The 18,270-nt window shown below is 44.4% G+C and overlaps 1 protein-coding gene across 2 annotated transcripts in view; it reads left to right on the plus strand.

Annotated features, from left to right (window-relative positions):
- Positions 1 to 832: 832 nt before the first annotated feature.
- DIP2C (disco interacting protein 2 homolog C) overlaps positions 833 to 18,270 on the plus strand; it is a 655,995-nt gene continuing 638,557 nt past the window's right edge. For both annotated transcript variants that reach the window (XM_049881664.1, XM_049881665.1), the window contains exon 1: positions 833 to 1,512. In XM_049881664.1, coding sequence (XP_049737621.1) covers positions 1,428 to 1,512 — 85 coding nt within the window. In that variant the 5' untranslated portion in view covers positions 833 to 1,427. The remainder of the gene's footprint in view (positions 1,513 to 18,270) is intronic.

Here is an 18,270-nt window from a genome sequence, read left to right on the forward strand (position 1 = left end):
CATTTGGTGGCCAGCTAAAAATGTGAGACCTCCCCAGAAGATCAGGACTAGAAATGTAGATTGGGCAATCACCTATGCTGAGGTGACAGTTGATGCTATGGGAATCGATCGTCCAACAAGGGGACAGAACACACAGTAACAGAAGGGGAAAGGAATTAGGACAGAACGGTGGAGCCATTTTGGTTAGGGAGGTGGAGGAGAAGACCTACTGAGAACGACAGGCACCATCCCAGTCTTAGTAAGGGCTGCATACTTAGCATCGTGCATGAGAGAGACTTTCATGGCTGAAATGGGATTTAGAAATTAGGTGGTCCAACGTCTCTTCCCACCCCCTTCACCAATGGGGAAACTGAAGCCCAGGCAAAAGAACCATTAGTCTGAGGTCAGCCGCTTATTCAGTTCTAGATCTAGAATTAGAAACTTTCAACCTAGTACTCTTTGCACAAGCTCATGCTTCCCTTTTCTTTCCCCCTTAAAGGTATTCACTTAAAAAAAAAAATGCAGCCCTCGAACACACAGAAAAGCTGTACATTTTAACAGGCAAGTTAAGCTGGGGATTCAGAAAGTATTTTTTACGTTATGCCTGGGGGAAAAGGGGCGGGTGGGGGGATGGGCAGGATGCCACTGCCTGGATGGGGACGGGGGAGAGCCAGTCCCCCCGGATACCCGCAGCCAGCGAGCAGCAGCGCGGCTCCCCGCCCCAGCCCGCGGGTGTGCAAGGCCGGCGCGGGAGGTTGACCCCGGCTGCCTCCGGCGGCGCCGCCCGCCAGGCCGCCGCGGGCTCTCGCGCACCCCCTAGGGAGCGCGCGCGCCGCTGCACCCAGATGCGGACGCACGCCCAAATCACACCGCACACTCGGCTGCCTCACACTGGGGCGCGCGCACACGCGCAGGCAGGCACACACGCACACTCGCGCCCACACACCCCGTCACGTGAGCGTGACAGCGGCTCTCGCCGTGGCAGGGGCGGCAGCCCGAGCAGCAGCAGCGGTCACCGCCGCCGGCGCGGCCGCCGCAGCGCGAGGAGCCCCGAGCCCCACCGAGCAGGCGGCGGCCGCGCGAGTCCCCGAGCCGGCGGCGCGCGTGGGTCAGGCCGGGCGGGGCGGTGGTCCGGGGCCCCCAGGCGGCCTGCGTCTAGCGCGGCGCAGAGCCGGCGAGCGAGGCCGCCATGGCGGGGCTCCACTGAAGGAAGCGCCGAGGGAGGAGGGGAGGGGGGCGAGGAGAAGAACAAATCCCTGCATTTCCTCCTCCTCCGCCTCCTCCACACCATCCCAGCCTCCGTGCCCGCTCGCCCCGCCGCTCGCGCCGTCCTCCTCCTCCGCGCACCTCTGAAGCGGCGCAGGCACTGACTGCATTACAAAAATTCTCTCGCAAACAAAGAGAAAGAGGGAGCGAGCGGGGTGGGGGTGGAAAGCTGCTAGGCGAGCATGGCGGACCGCAGCCTGGAAGGCATGTCTTTGCCTCTGGAGGTGAGAGCCCGCTTGGCCGAGCTGGAGCTGGAACTATCGGAAGGTAACAAGCGACCCCTACCCCTTTTTCCTACTTCTCCCCATTTTCCTGGAAAAATGGCACCTCCCCTCGCGGCCCCGGTCCCCGCGCCCTCGGAGCGCCCGAGCCGGTGCGCTGTGCGGGGACAGCGGTTGCTGGAAAGTGTCATTCTCCTGGGAGGGGGCAGGGCAGGGTCCCCCCGGGGGCGGTTGGCGCGCAGGGCTGTGCGCGGGTGCTCCGGGTGTCGGGTGGATTTGCGACCCTGCGGTTGTCGGCTGCGCGGGCCGTGCGCGGCGTGGGCATGTCAGCGCGCGTGGGGCTCGAGGTTCCGACACCCGGTCCCCTCCGGGGCCGACGGGGCCGCTGCACCCCGTCTCCGCCGACCTCGGGCCTGGGTGGGGGGGGAGGTGAGGTGCATTTCCAGTTTCGGGTGCGGTGGGGGGGCCTCTGCCGCCTCCCCCCTTCCGGGGTCTGTTTTTTGTTTTAGTTCTGCAATTCCTCTGGCCGCTGCCGCCGCCTCGGCGCTGGCGCGGAGCGAGGAGCGGCTTCGCCAGCAGCCTGGGCTCCGTGGGGCGCTAGGCTTTATTATGGAAGATGGAGAAACCTTTAGGGCTGGGCTCGCAGGCACCGCTGCCCGGCCTAGGGCGAAGACTTAAGGGAATGTGTACCGTGCCATGATGTGAAGGCCGGCTGCTGTCTCAGTGCCGGTCTGTGCATTACAGACACTAAATTGTTTTGAAGATTTTCTGAATCAGGGAAACGGCTCGATAATGCCGGCTTGCCTTCTGTTAACGTAAAACTTGTGATTAGACTTCAGAATGTGAGTCCTTCTGATGTTTCAGGGCTTCCTGCCTTCCAAACAGTTCTGTCATAGGGGAATATAGCACTACTATTGTTCGTGTGTGTTGTAATATAAGGAATAGAGTAAAATCATAAAACCTCCTCCCCCAGGCCGGGTTTTATGCCTTGCTCTCATCGAGTCGTATTTAGAATTTGTGACATTTGCTAAAGTACTGTCATGGGGTGTTATATACGGTTTTTAAAATTTGCCCTTAATGGTGGCGATCGTGTGCGCAACTGTCTTAAGTTTTAGTTTGGGTTCTGCTATGTCTTAAAAAAAAAAATAAATAAAGTTCCCAAATGTTAAATGTTTATATTTAGTAATTCACGCGTTCACCCTGGAAAGGCCATTAATATAATGTGGTGGGGGATGGGGATTGGCTGGCTTGTCTTGGATTTATATTTGGAGTAGTTCAGCCTGGTGAACTTTTTTTTTTTTTTTGTAACGGTTTTGTGAGGGCCCTCAGCCAGAAAGTAAATTCATTCGTGCCAGTTTTCATCAGCAGGGAGGAGCTGATGTTGACTTTATATTTTCCTTTTTAACACTTTCAGGCGAAGAAAGGAATAAACGTGGGAGGTGTGATGTTGTTTAACTGCCTTTTCAAACATCCATGGACTATTTTTTTATTTCAAATTTGTAATTCTGTAATGTATTTTAAACAGTCAAGAAGAAGGAGAAAGAGAATTTTTCCTGGACTTTGTGTGCTTAGCCGTCACTATTCTGATTAGTTGAAGATGACTAAGGCATTGCTAGTACCTAAAAAGACCTAAAGGTAGGAAATAGTGGGTAGTATTAACCGGGAACAATGTTTAAAAGCTAAACTGGTAGATAGTGTGTAGTGTGGATAGATTGTTTGAAAGAATAAAGTATTGGAAAACCTTTGCCCTAGTTCTTTCTATTTTGTCACTGTTCAAATATATTTTCTTCCTCATTTACTAGTCCTCGTTAGCTCTGTTTTCTCTTCCACACCACTGTTGTATCATTTACAGGCCCCGTTACGCATGCATTATCTCAAACAAGCACTTTTGTTATATCTGCATTATACCGATGTTAAGTGTAAATACCCGTCTGTGTAGCAAAGCTTGAACACTTAAGGACCCAACAGGATTGCATCCTATTTGCAGGGTCCATGTTTCCCTGTCAGTCTGGAAATCGGTTCATACTTGCTTCTCAAATTGTGGGATGATGCTTGGAAACTTGCACACTGGTGATTCTCCCCACAGTCCGTGGAAGGTAGTCGCAGTATAAACATTCACTTAGATGACACTCGGTTAACAGTGCTGGTGGAGGTTGAGTGATACGTTCTTGCTGACAGCTTCAAAAGATTGCCCAGAGGGTGGCAGAACCAATTTAGACTAAGGTGTGCTCAACCTAATTCCCACTCTGTGTCTGTGAAGATGTTTTAAAAGGGTTTAATGAGTCTCTTACTGAATGACTACACAGAGGTGAGGTGTATGTGTTTGCCTATAGGAAACATCTTATTTTTCTCTCCACATAAACCTTGCTAAGTCTTGACCTAAAAATTTAAGAATAAAAAAATTAAAGGGTTATTGGGTTGTTATGTTCAGCCTCAGCCACTCCATCTCTGCCTACCCCACCTCCTGCTGCCCCATTCATTAGTGTGTCATCTTTGAGTTTATTATGAAGTGTCACTGTCCATGTTAAATTTATGGAGTTGTTCTTTAAGGTTGTTTGGAATTTTATTTCTCGTGAACATCTAGAATAGTTTTACTGGTTTAAATTAGGTGAATCAGCTTGTTTTCAGTATTGCTTAACAGAAACCAGAGAATGGAAGGATCAGAAATCTGTGTCCTTACATTGTGGAGCTTAAAAGATCGTCCATCATACCCATTTTCAGAGTGAGAAGTGAAGACAACTTTTTTTTTTTAATTAACTTTTATTGAGCTTCAAGTGAACGTTTACAAATCAAGTCAGACTGTCACATATAAGTTTATATACATCTTAACTCCGTACTCCCACTTGCTCTGCCCTTAATGAGTCAGCCCTTCCAGTCTCTCCTTTCGTGACAATGTTGCCAGCTTCCAACTCTCTCTATCCTCCCATCCCCCCTCCAGACAGGAGATGCCAACACAGTCTCAAGTGACCACTTGATATAATTAGCTCACTCTTCATCAGCTTCTCTCACCTACCCACTGTCCAGTCCCTTTCATGTCTGATGAGTTGTCTTCGGGGTTGGTTCCTGTCCTGTGCCAACAGAAGGTTTGGGGACCATGACCGCCGGGATTCCTCTAGTCTCAGTCAGAAAATTAAGTATGGTCTTTTTATGAGAATTTGGGGTGATCCCACCGATCTCCTGCTCCCCCAGGGGTTCTCTGTTGTGCTCCCTGTCAGGGCAGTCATCGGTTGTGGCCGGGCACCAACTAGTTCTTCTGGTCTCAGGATAATGTAGGTCTCTGGTTCATGTGGCCCTTTCTGTCTCTTGGGCTCTTAGTTGTCATGTGACCTTGGTGTTCTTCATTCTCCTTTGCTCCAGGTGGGTTGAGACCAATTGATGCATCTTAGATGGCCGCTTGTTAGCATTTAAGACCCCAGATGCCACGTTTCAAAGTGGGATGCAGAATGTTTTCATAATAGAATTATTTTGCCAATTGACTTAGAAGTCCCCTTAAACCATGTTCCCCAGACCCCCGCCCTTGCTCCGCTGACCTTTGCAGCATTCATTTTATCCCGGAAACTTCTTTGCTTTTGGTCTAGTCCAGTTGAGCTGACCTTCCATGTATTGAGTGTTGTCTTTCCCTTCACCTAAAGCAGTTCTTATCTACTAATTAATCAGTAAAAAACCCTCTCCCACCCTCCTTCCCTCCCCCCTCGTAACCACAAAAGTATGTGTTCTTCTCAGTTTATACTATTTCTCAAGATCTTATAACAGTGGTCTTATACAATATTTGTCCTTTTGCCTCTGACTAATTTCGCTCAGCATAATGCCTTCCAGGTTCCTCCATGTTATGAAATGTTTCACAGCTTCGTCACTGTTCTTTATCGATGCATAGTATTCCATTGTGTGAATATACCACAATTTATTTACCCATTCGTCCGTTGATGGACACCTTGGTTGCTTCCAACTTTTTGCTATTGTAAACAGAGCTGCAGTAAACATGGGTGTGCATATATCTGTTTGTGTGAAGGCTCTTATTTCTCTAGGGTATATTCCGAGGAGTGGGATTTCTGGGTTGTATGGTAGTTCTATTTCTAACTGTTTAAGATAACGCCAGATAGATTTCCAAAGTGGTTGTACCATTTTACATTCCCACCAGCATAAGACAGCTTTTAATGCTGAATTATGAGAATGTATCACTTTCACATTGTATCTTCAATCAAGATTCATGTGGAGAGAATTCTCTAACTTGGTTTTCATAATTTTATTAAAATATCAGAATATTTTGGAAATACGTAGAATTTCCAGGACCCAGTTCCCACAGAGGAGGGTGGAAACGTATTTCATTTTAAGCATATAACATAGATTAAAAAAAAGGTGGAATATTCTCCCAGACTTCTTATATAGGCTGCCAGCCTTTAATGGATTGTATATAATCAAAGTTTTTAGGCACTGGTCCAGTTTTGATGTGCATTATCTGTCAGGTGCTGTTCTATACAAAATGTTGCCTTTATTTTGTTTGGTGACTGTTTGGTAAAGGGTTGCAGGTTAATTTCTTGGCAGCAGAACTCAGATGCTTACTTTCTTCTTTTGTTTGATGCTGCCTTGTTTCTTGCCACTATCTGTTGCTGCTCCCGGCTTCCCTCTCTTTGGGGAAAGCAAGGCTTCTCTCACACAATGCAGCAACATTGTCAGCAAGATACAAGTGCTCTCTGTGGGGAGATGTGGCTGGCAGTCCCTCCTGTGGGTATGAAGAGGTTCAAATCCACACGTCTGGATAAATTGGCTGGTGTGGGGCCAGTCTGCTCCGATCCTCAGGACTGAATGTGAGACAGACAGGGAACCATGCCGTGAACTGGCTGGCTTGAGAATGCCAGTGGAGGAGAGGGGTCTCCTTTACGGACTATATTTTCTTTTCTTTTCTTACGTATATTCTTGCCTTTTGGAATTGTGCACTTTTTCCTTTAGGCTTTAAAAGGTCCTAAAAATAATTTTGTCAATATATGAATAAACATTCGATTTAAAGAAACACTTGAAATGGAAACACTAAGCAATCAGAGGAAACAGAAACCTCCCCAATAAAGAGAAACTCAGGGCTTATTAAAAAACAAATTCAGCTGTTGATTGAAGTTCAGAAATAAGTTTCTGTTAACTAATCTGGAGATTCTTACTTGTGTCACTTGTTTCCTGGGCTGTGTACACACCGCAAACACTGGACGTGAAGCTGTGTCAGGACCTCTTTCCCACTTTTTCAGGAGAGGTTGATTCTTATTTTTCTAGAACTTAGGAAAGCTGCCTTGTGATATGTTGTTGCTAGTTGCCGTTGAGTCGATTTGGACTCATGGCACCCTATGTGTGCAGAGTAGAACTGCTGCATAGGGTTTTCAAGGCTGTGACCTTTTGGAAGCAGATGGCCAGGCCTGTCTTCCCAGGCCTTTCGGCGCCATCCATAAAAAAAAAAAAAGTTGGTGGAAATTGTTTGGTTTTTGCAAAAGAGAGTCTTTTTAAAAATCTGCACCCCGTGGCTTTTTAGTTGTTAGTATGTCGTATGCCTACTAACTTCCCAACTTCTGTTTATGCGAGTTGCTAAGTTGGTGCTCGGCCCTGCTAATTGATATACCAGATTGCTTGAACTGTTACAGTAGTTCCGCAGTCCAATCCAATTTACCGTTCTCTCAGTAAGTGTGAACATTGCTTGAGGAAGGAGGTGAAAACTCACTTAGATGTCAGTTCTCTATGTTGGTTAAGGATCCAGTAAGCATTTGTTTTGTTTTTAGTGGTGATGAGCAGTTCTCATGCAGCTTGCATATATTCCTGCCACAGAAGAGTAAAATCTTAGAGAAAGCCAGTCGGAAGAATGTAGATCTTGGGTGTGGTATCTTCAGTTATCTGACATAAGATAACATAAACTTAGCTAGAAAACCCTAAAACCAAACCTGTTGCCGATCTGACTCATAGTGACCCTGAGGGACAGAGTAGAACTGCCCCGGAGGGTTTCCAAGGCTGTAATCTTACAGAAGCAGACTACCGCATCCTTCTCCCACAGAGCAGCTGGTGGGTTTGAACTGCTGTCCTTTAGGTTGGCAGCCAAGCACTTTTAACCACTGAACCACCAGGGCTTCTTAAACTTAGTTGTAGAGCTCAATCTCTGTCACTTGCCCCATCCCCAGCCTCTTCTTTCTTCTTGGAGGTCCCTGTTATTATACAGTGAGGCAGACACATGACACCTCTGCCAGAGCTTACACCTGCGATCATCCTTGAACCTCTGTAACAGGAGACCCAGGTGTCTCTCTAAATTCACCTATAAGTCTTATCCCCAGATTCCCAAATGTGTACATTTTTAGTCATCTAGTGCTGCTGTAACAGAAATGCCACAAGTGGATGGCTTTAACAAAGAGAAATTTATTCTCTCACAGTCTGGTAGGCTACAAGCCCAAATTCAGGTCATCACCTCCAGGGGAACGGCTTTTTCTCTGTCGGCTCTGGAGGAAGGTCCTTGTCATTAGTCTTCCCTTCCTTCTCAGCGCAGGAACTTCAGGTCCAAAGGGCAGGCTCTGCTCCCAGGGCTGCTTTCTTGTTGGTATGAAGTTCCCAACTCTCCTTGCTTCCCTCTCATCTCTTGAAAGATAAAAGGTGGTACAGGCCACACCCCAGGGAAACTCCCTTTACATTGGATCAGGGATGTAACCTGGTAAGGGTGTTACAATCCTACCCTAATCCTCTTTAACATAAGATTACAATCACAAAATGGAGGACTACCACACAATACAGGGAATCATGGCCCAGCCAAGTTAATACACACATTTTTTGCGGGGACATAATTCAATCCATGACAGTTCTCTTCATTGAAAGTTAATAGTTCACTCTGAAAAACAAATGTGTGAAAAAATGCTTTCTTCCAGAGTCGTGTTGGTAATTTGTTGTAATTGGGAGTGGAGGAAGAGAAAGGGTCAATAGAATCAGGAAAATAATGGCTGCCATGCTGGTTAAGCTCTACCAGGAGTCAGGCCTGGAATTTGTTTACCTTGTTATGTTCATCTGAAAATTGTCACAAACGACTGTAAGTATTATGGTGAGCGAAATGGAGTTCTTGGCATGAAATATTTAAAACATTGTTACCTGTGTTTAAAAAAAAAACCACCTGTTCCCAAAATGGCATCATTGATGTGTGTGGGATTTGGAAATGCATGGAACTGGATATTAAGAGTTATGAAAACAGTTGAATTTAAATGTTCTTTCTCAAGAAATAACTATAGATGTCAAATTCAGCAAGGAAGCTAGGAAAGTAAACATATTCTCTCTCTTTCTCTGTCTCTCACACACACTTTTCTCTCAAGGCACAGATCTTTAAGCTTGTTTCAAATGGGAGTAAGATATTTGCAGTGCTGCAGTCATGGCTTAGATCTGAACTTCATGTGGGCCACACGCTATGGTTTTGAGAGTACAAGTTGTTGGATGGTACCAAGTCACTTTTTGCTTTCCACCTCCTAGCTTTTTTTTCAGATGTGTTGCTTCTTTTTTTGGAACTGATTTTTTTTTAAGCCGTGTTTTGTGGGATGAGTTATAGTATCCTTCTGAATCGCAAGGAGAATGTATTGGATAATCTTAGTTTCGATGTCATATAATATTCACTAACTTCCCAGTTCAAATTAGTATGATAATATAAAAGATCATTTGTAGTTGTTTTCATAATTAAACAGGCCTCTTAAAAAAAGCAAACTCCTGGTTGTAGTTACTTGACTTTTGAGCATCAGTATTCATCCTGGAAATAGGGGCAGTTTCAACACAGGCGGTGTGGAAGGCACCTTTTGGATAGTGTGGTCTGTGTCTGGCCACTTTTTTATTGAGTTGGTGCACTCACGCTCCACTTTCCCATTCTGTGTACACCTTTACTTTCAGGGTTGGCAACTTTAATTTTCCTTCTTTTATAACTTTTTTCTGTACGATACAAAGGTTAGCTACTGTGGTCACCATGTCCTGTTCTTTTCTGCTAACAAGGTCAAAAACATGTCACATCTCAAAAGAAGTAATTGCATTCGTTTGATCTTGATAAGTAGGGCTCTTAAAGAGGAGACTAACTGGGAATCCCAGCAGTGGGGAGTAAGTATAGGAGTCAGCGTGCCAGGAGTATTCATGTTCTTTTGAACATGCACATGTTATACTTCTTTCTTCTTTTAATATCCAATTGGGGTATTCATTTTAATAAGCCCTTGAGACAAATAAAGCAGGAAAATGCTAAGATAGTGAGATAGTTTTTCACCAAAGTTAAATAGGTGCTAAGTCAGCAGACTGCAACACAGTGAGGTATGGAGGGATTCTGTGCTGGACAGTGGGATGAAGAGAACTTTTTTCTTCTGGATTGCTGGTTTTAAATTGTGTTCTTAAATATCAGGTGGGAAAACTTCCTGTGTCCAAATTAAAAGACTCAATGGTCACTCTTCTGTGTTTTATAGGCCGGGCCAAAACCAATTCCGTTAGCATCAGAGAGAGGGATTCCTTACGTCTTTATCCATATACACAGTTGGTTTTGTTTTTAACTGAATTATCTGGTTAGTCATGTCATTTTCTCCCCATTTTATTTATCAGAGTCATTTTCTCCCCATTTTATTTATCAGAGAAATAATGTAGCATTAAGATTATAAAATACTGTAAAACATTTACAGTCAGCCTTCCATGTTTGTGGGTTCCGCATGTGCAGATGCAACCGCTCTTGGATCAAAAATATTTGGGAAAAAAAGAGACTTTTTTTTTCTTGTTATTATTCCCTAAACAATACAATATAATAACTATTTACATGGCATTTACATTGTATTAGGTATTATAAGTAATCTAGAAATGATTTAAAGTATACGGAAGGGTGTGCGTAGGTTGTTTGCAAATACTACATCATTTAATATACGGGACTTGAGTGCCTGCGCATTTTGGCACCCACCAGGATTCCTGGAACCAAACCGCCTCAGATACGGAGGGACAACCGGATATGTCAGCACATCGCTTCTTCCATTCTAGTCTTTGTCATTATGTAGAATTTTAAAATAGTTTGAATTGTAATGTACATATAGTTTTGTATTCTTCATGTTACTTCACTGTTATAATTTTTAATCCTTGATTTCGATAGATCACAGTTTACTTGACCATTCTTTATTGGCACTTAATTTTTTTTTTCCATCTACTTGGATTATATTGAGGTATTTGGTTGGTAGTTTTAACATGATTTAAAACAGAGCCTTAGTTAAAGGCCTTGTATCTGGAATATATGATCCTCACTTTGGGGAGGATGACATGCTACCCTTCTTCCTGAATTTGTTGTGGACGTTTAGATATATTAAACGGCAGTGAAAATTGACTTGATTTTGAGAATGCTGTAACTCCTCTTGGATTAATCGGTATGACAAAATCTGGCCTGGGAGTCCTCAATTGGAGACACCCATTGGCTTCTTCAGTTGTGAGTACTGAATGTATCTTTGGAGGAAGTAGGAGGGAAACCTGAACCTTATCCTCTAGCGCCAGCTGTCTCACAGAAGAGCTGAGTTTTCTAGAAATGGGCCTCTTAGTCCTCCCTGCTGAAGTACACAACCAGTAAATGGGTACAACTCAGAGCAGATGACTTTATTATATTATTTACTCATTTAACATTTATTGAGTACCCGTTCATTGCTAAGAGCTTAAGTGTTTTTTTTTTTTTTTTTTAACTTAAAAGGTAGAGGACCGTAGACTCTTGTTTGTCTCTTTGGGTCATTGTATTCTCGGCTCTTAGTAAGTGTTCAGTAAGTATTAGTGAAGTAATCATGAAACACACTTGGTAACAAGGGCAGCTGAGGACCTCACCACCTCTGGCTCTGAGTCTAGGGTTGAGGAAATAGATATAGTGGGTCTGGCTTCTTTTCTGGTTGTGTAGTTTTTTTTTTTTTTAATAACTTTTATTAAGCTTCAAGTGAATGTTTACAAATCCAATCAGTCTGTCACATATAAGTTTACATACATCTCACTCCCTACTCCCACTTGCTCTCCCCCTCTGGTTGTGTAGTTTTATTCAGAGAGAAATGTTCCACAGTGACAAGAGTGACTACTCATGTTCTAACCAAACATCTCACAGATGTAGCTTACCATATTTCAGGAGTTCATGAAACTTCAGAGAAGGGGAAGGTTCACATTTCCCAAATTTTCCTTAGTCAGTACACTTAGTCACCAACATAGCAGGTTTTAAATCTTACAGTTTGTGGACCTGTTTTGTTACCCCTTTGCACTGACATAGAGCCATATTTCTCGACTTTTGTCACTTACAGGAAAAACATGTGAATCTGTGTTGATTCCTCATTTTATTCCCCATTCTCCCTTCTCACCAAACTGAAATTCACTTCCCAATAAAGATGAAAATAGCATGTTTTTAACCTGACAGCCTTTCTAAGAAGTATCAAGAGAGGTAAGATAGATTCTGTAGGCCAGTTTGCCTGAAATGAAAGTGGAAATGTAAATTGTGTTACTATACCTTATTGGAAGATTCTAGGCCTTTCTGAACAGGTAAGATAATACAGAACAAAGATTGTTTATTACAAGTAGAACATGGTTAGTTGTGTCATTATTATAGTTGCTCATATGCTGATAAACTGTAATTCATAAATCCTCATATGAGAATGTCATGTCTACTTAGGAGCAGTTGCAGAGTCTGATATTGTTAGGGGGAAGTAACAGATGAAGTCTTTTAGTCGGACAAGTTCTCCTAACAGCCATCACTATGGTGGGATGCTTGATTTTAGCTCGCTAGGACTTCAAAGCACAAAAATCAGTTTTTAACTTGTTTGTGATTTCTGTGCTTCTTGAATCTCTGAGTCTATTTCTTAATCCTATTTCCAGGGATTTGTACCAGGATTCTAAGAATTCTGTGGGCTGTACATGCTAGTCTATCCATTTAGAAGTCTTCTTTATCATTATAGTATATCCAGGGCATTCTAGGTTCTCCCTTACAGCATCTCCTGGGCAGTAGTCCCAGTACTCTCCAAAACCTTGGTTTCCTCAGCCATCAGATGGGGGTACATCAGGATACATCATGATAAACAGAGAAAAGGTTGAAGTTGTCAAGGATTTCATTTTACTTGGATTCGCAATCAACAGCCATGGAAGCAGCAGTCAGGAAATCAAACCGTGCATTGCATTGGGCAAATCTGCAGCAAAAGACCTCTTTAAAGGGTTAAAAAGCAAAGACGTCACCTTGAAGGCTAAGGCACGCCTGACCCAAGCCATGGTGTTTTTCATCCCCACATATGCTTGTGAAAGCTGGACAATGAATAAGGAAGACCGAAGAACTGATGCCTTTGAATTGTGGTGTCGGCGAAGGATATTTATACCATGGACTGTCAGAAGGACGAACAAATCTGTCTTGGAAGAAGTACAGCCAGAATGCTCCTTAGAAGCAAGGATGGTGAGATTTCGTCTCATGTACTTTAGACATGTTATCAGGAAGGATGAGTCCCTGGAGAAGGACATCATGCTTGGTAGAGGGTCAGTGAAAAAGAGGAAGACCCTGAATGAGATGGATTGACACAGTGGCTGCAATAATGGGCTCAAGCATAACAATGATTCTGGGGATTCTGTTGTACATAGGGTTGCAATGAGTCAGGACCACTTCACTTAACAACAACAGCCTTTAGGACTGTCATGAGGATCAATTGAGGTAATCTTACAGCATCTGCTTTTTAAGTATCCACTTCCTCCTTTTTTCCTCCTCGGAGCTGCTTCCTATTCCCAGCTCCCTTTTAAGTCCATTTAATCAGGGGATGTGAAGTTACAGTGAATATCAAGAAGCCTTAAAAGAGAAAAGATGTGGGAAAAGAGTAGCCCAAGAATTAGGCAAGGATGAGGAAAGCATTTTTATCCTTTTGCTTAAACAGATACTGCCTGAGCACTTACTGTGTACTAGATAGTCAAACAACTACTTCCTCCTTTGTGGTTGCCTCCTTTAGTCATTGCCTACTTTTAGCCTGCATTTCGGCGGGGGGGAAAGCTGGGGAAGGCCAGCCTGTCTTAGTTCTGGTCTAGGTATATCTGGGGAAGGCTGGCCTGTCTGACTCATAGCGACCCTATAGGACAGAGTAGAACTGCCCCTTAGGCCTGTCTTAGTTCTGGTCTAGGTATATCTGGGGAATGCTGTCCTGTCTTGGATTGTAGTCTGGGTGTATCTGGGGAAAGCCTGCCTGTCTTAGTTCCAGTCTGGGTATGCCTGGGGAAGGCAGCCTGCCTTGGGTGTTATCTGGGTATGGCTGGGAAAGGCCTGCCTGTCTTAGTTCTGGTCTAGGTATATCTGGAGGAGGCTGGCCTGTCTTGGATTTTAGTCTGGGTAGTGGGTTTGGTTTTTTATATTTGGGAAAGGCTTGCCTGCCTTAGTGCTAGTCTGACTATATCTGGGGAAGGCGAGCCTGTCTTGGGTTTTAGTTTGGGTGTATCTGGGAATTGCCCATTGCCATTGAATAGATTTCTATAGGACAGGACAGAAACCCTGGTGGTGTAGTGGTTAAGTGCTTTGGCCACTAACCAAAGTGTGGGAAGTTCAGATTTTCCAGGTACTCCTTGGAAACTCTATGGGGCAGTTCTACTCAGTCCTGTGGGGTCGCTGTGAGTCGGAATTGACTCGATGGCACCAGGTTTTTTTTTTTTTAATATCTGAGAAAGGGCTGCCTGTGTTAGTTCTAGCCTGGGTTTATCTGGAGAAGGCTGGCCTGTCTTGGCTTCTAGTCTGGGTATATCTGGGAAGGCTGGTCTGTGTTTGGTTTTAGTCTGGGTGTATCTGGGGAAGGCCAGCCTGTGTTAGTTCTAGTCTGGGTATATCTGGGGAAGGCTGGCCTGTCTTGGGTTCTAGTCTGGGTGTATCTGGGGAAGGCTGTCGTGTCTTGTGCTCTAGCGTGGGTGTATCTGGGGAAGGTTGGCCTGTCTTGGTTGTAGTCTAGGTGTATCTGGAGAAGGTTGGTCTGTCTTGGGTTTTAGTCTGGGTGTATCTGGAGAAGGCCAGCCTGTCTTGGTTGTGGTCTAGGTGTATCTGGGGAAGGTTGGTCTGTCTTGGGTTTTAGTCTGGGTGTATCTGGAGAAGGCCAGCCTGTCCTGGGTTCTAGTGTGGTTATATCTGGGGAAGGTCGGTCTGTCTTGGGTATTCATCTGGGATTATGTGGGGAAGGCTGGCCTTTCTTGGTTGTAGTCTGGGGGTATTGGGGAAGGCCAGCCTGTCTTGGTTCTAGTCTTGGTGTATCTGGAGAAAGCTGGCCTGTCTTTGTTCTAGTCTTGATGTATCCGGGGAAGGCCGGCCAATCTAACGTTCTAGTCTGGGTTTCTGTGAGGACAGCATTTGGTCCCTCATTTGGAGTCAGACCTAAGTGTCGTCCTGGAGCTTTTGCCTCCTCTGTCTGTGATCTTCTCCATCTGCTAATTGATAACGAAGCACAGGAGTCCACTCTGATGGTAGTTCAGGGACATCCTTCCAGCTGAAAGTACACTCCCTGGCCCCAGCAGTGTCCTGTCAATGACAGTGTATGTGGTGAAGGCTAAACCTGACACCCTCTCTGTATGTTGTACTCTGAGAACTGGCTCGCTCTGTGGTGATGTGTGAACGTCCACTGTCAGTTGATAGTCTGCCCCAGCTGGGGAACGTGTATGTGAGCCCCTGAGCATTCTGAGAGGCAGTCCAGGGCTGGCTCCAGGATGTGGAGCCCGGGTTTGCCTCAGCCCACCTGCTGCCTGTCGTCGGTGTGGGCATGTGCTTGCTGACAGTCTGGTTTGAGCCCTTGTTCCCCATTTGCTAGACAACTGGGCTAGGTCACAGGGCTTTTGTATTTTGTGATCAGCTGTGGCACTTGTATGCTTTCAGTCCTGTGTGAGTTTGTGTGAACATATATTTTCTTATTTACTCTTAGAAGCTGCTGCTTCTTAAAAAAAAAAATATGTATATGTATATATATATATATTTGTAGACTTTGCAGGTCCCCTTCCCTCTTTGTGAATTTAATGATATCACTGGTATCACAGAAATTATAGCTTCAATTCTGTATAATGGACGGTTTTAAAAGCAACACAAAGCATCAAGGTAGAGCAGACACTTCAGTGGTACTTCCTGCTAGATTTGTAGATGAGCATCATCAGGCTTTGAAAACATCTTTTGTTCTTATTTACCTTGGTGATTATAATGGATGCATAAAAGCTGTTGAGATTTAATAATATAATCTTTATGGAACTTTTAAAGTAAATGGACAGTCCCATTAAAAATAAGTCCTTAAAATACACCTATTTTATATCAAGGAAATGATGGTATCAACTGTGCCTGGGTTGGAGCTCTGTTATCAGTGCCCCATCATGCCCATAAGTTATTGTCCCTGCCCTGTATCATGTAGGGAAATACTGTAACTTATGTGTATAGTGTTCGTTGTTATTGTTGCCTTGTTTTGCTTATAGCTCAGGTGGCCATGGTTTTGTTTGCAGATGGCTAGGTTTCACACAGTGGACCACAACGTTTGACATACTGTGCTGGGCCAAATGAGAAAGTGGTTGGCGTTGTTTTGCTGTTGATATCAAAGCCCAGACTGACTCACTTAGTCACTTGTATGTAAATTACAATGAAAAAGAACTAGGATTCAGTTTTCTTTTATTCCCTCTCTAGATGGAGATGCCCCGGTGGCGCAGTGGTTAAGGCACTTGGCTGCTAACCAAAAGGTTGGCAGTTTGAACCTAAGAGCCACTCTGCGGAAGAAAGACGTGCGATCTGTTTCTGTAAAGATTAAAAAAAAAAAAAAAAAAAAATTTTTTTTTTTTTTTAAGATTACAGCCTTGGAAAACCTATAGGGCAGTTCTGCTCTGTCCTGTAGGGTTGCTATGAGTTGAAATGGACTCGACGGCTGTGGGTTTGGTTTGTTGTTTGGGGTTAGATGGTGATGAATTATTATTTTGATTCCATACTAGTAAGGAATTTGTAATACAGGTATCCCTCGCTTTTCGAAATTTCGCATTATGCCACTTCAGTTTTACAAAAGACCTATATTGGTACCTATTTTTGCTAACCAAGAGAAATCTGAAGAGGATTTTCGCTCTTATGAAAAAAGGTGAAAAGCGAAAATGTTGTTCAGCATTTGTTCTCAGTGAGCTGAGCTGTTAAAGCGGTAGTGTGCACGCTGAACAGTGAGTGTAGTGTCGCCAAGCCTCTCCCCGGGAACTACACTTGGCATTCCCTCTTTTACTGTATGTTAGTGTTGTTTTAGGTTTTATGTGTTATTTGCTGTGATTTGGTAGGTTATTTTTTGGGTCTGGGAATGCTCAAAAATTTTTCCCGTATAAGTAAGTGATAATTGCTTCTTTGCTTTATGCTATTTTGGTTTACAAAAGGTTTCAAAGGAATGCTGTACTTTCAGATAGAGGGAGAAACCTGTACCTGTTGGGTTTAGAATTTTAGAATTTCTTCTCTGCTATTAAAGCCAGTAACTAGTCTGACTCACGGCAACTCCATGTGTGTCAGAATAGAACTGTGCTCCATGGGCTTTTCAATGGTTAATTTTCCAGAAGTCAATTGCCAGGTCTTTCTTGAAACCCAGGTACCTCTGGGTGCATTCGAACCTCCAGCTTTTCAGTTAGCAGCTAAGCACGTTAACCAATCGTACCACCCAGGGACTCCTCCCTGCTATTAGGAAGAAAAAATGTCCAATGGCTTCCTGGAATCATCCAACAATAGTTTGAGTGTTTTAGAGGCTTCCTTTTCGTGTTTTATTTTTTCTTTCTTTCCTAGTAAATTCCTTAAATCTGGCCCTGGAGATGTGGCAGGAAATAGCCTTGATTTCACTTGCTTCCTTGATGATTTTTTGAATTTAGTGCTCGACACAAATAGGATGTCAGATGAAATCTGCCCTTTATGGAAAGTGTGTACGTAAAAAGGGATTTTCTAAAAGTCTGTGTGATAGTTTTATCTCCTGTGAGTACAGAAAGGGAACGTTGGGGCGGTAATACGCGCAGGGGATGGCAGAGGTGGGCAAGTTCCTCCTGCGGCTCCCGTGTTTGCTGGTGTTAGAAGGCTCTGGCTGTGAGTACTCGCGCATCTAAGAAAGGGAGCTCGCTCACGGGATTGAACCAGCTCACGGGATTGAACCAGCTCACGGGATTGAACCAGGCGGGGAAGACGATGGTTTCCTCTTGAAAGATAATATGGAATGCAGAGCAATATACAGGATGATAAATAACATTCCTTGAAACGAAGGTGTGGATAACCCTTAGAATTGTATGCCGCCTCGTAGTTTTCAGCTGCTTTCGTGTTGATCTTTTTTTAAGTCCTTTTAAAATATTTTCTAAGGAGACGACTCACGCTAACCCTGCGTGCCAGAGTAGAACTGTGCTCCGTAGCGTTTTCAGTGGATGATTTTTTGGAAGTAGATCACCAGACCTTTCATCTGAGGTGCCCGTGGGTGGACTTGAACCTCCAGCCTTTGGGTTAGCAGCTGAGTGCGTTAACTGTTTACACCACCCAGGAACTCCTCACAAGGCACACTTATACTTTAAACCAAAATCGGGACATAGCCTTGGGCTCTGAGGTCCGCCCCTGAGGCAGTAGCCATCCTGGTGTCCTCAGAAGTGTGCCTCAGTGGACAGCCCGCTTCCCTGGCAGCTGCTGTCTCAGCCTGAGCAACAGATAATGAGGAAAACTCCCGTTCTACTTGGTTGTGATGAGGTTGAGATTTATGCTGCAAGTGTTTCTAGCGGGCACCTGTTAGAATTTAACCTTTAAAATCTGATCTCTGGTCCAGGCAGTTGATACATGGGGGTTCACTCAACAATTCTCTAAATTTTTTTGTATGTTTGACAATGA

The sequence above is a fragment of the Elephas maximus genome, chromosome 4 (assembly GCF_024166365.1).
Source record: "Elephas maximus indicus isolate mEleMax1 chromosome 4, mEleMax1 primary haplotype, whole genome shotgun sequence".
Taxonomy (NCBI): domain Eukaryota; kingdom Metazoa; phylum Chordata; class Mammalia; order Proboscidea; family Elephantidae; genus Elephas; species Elephas maximus.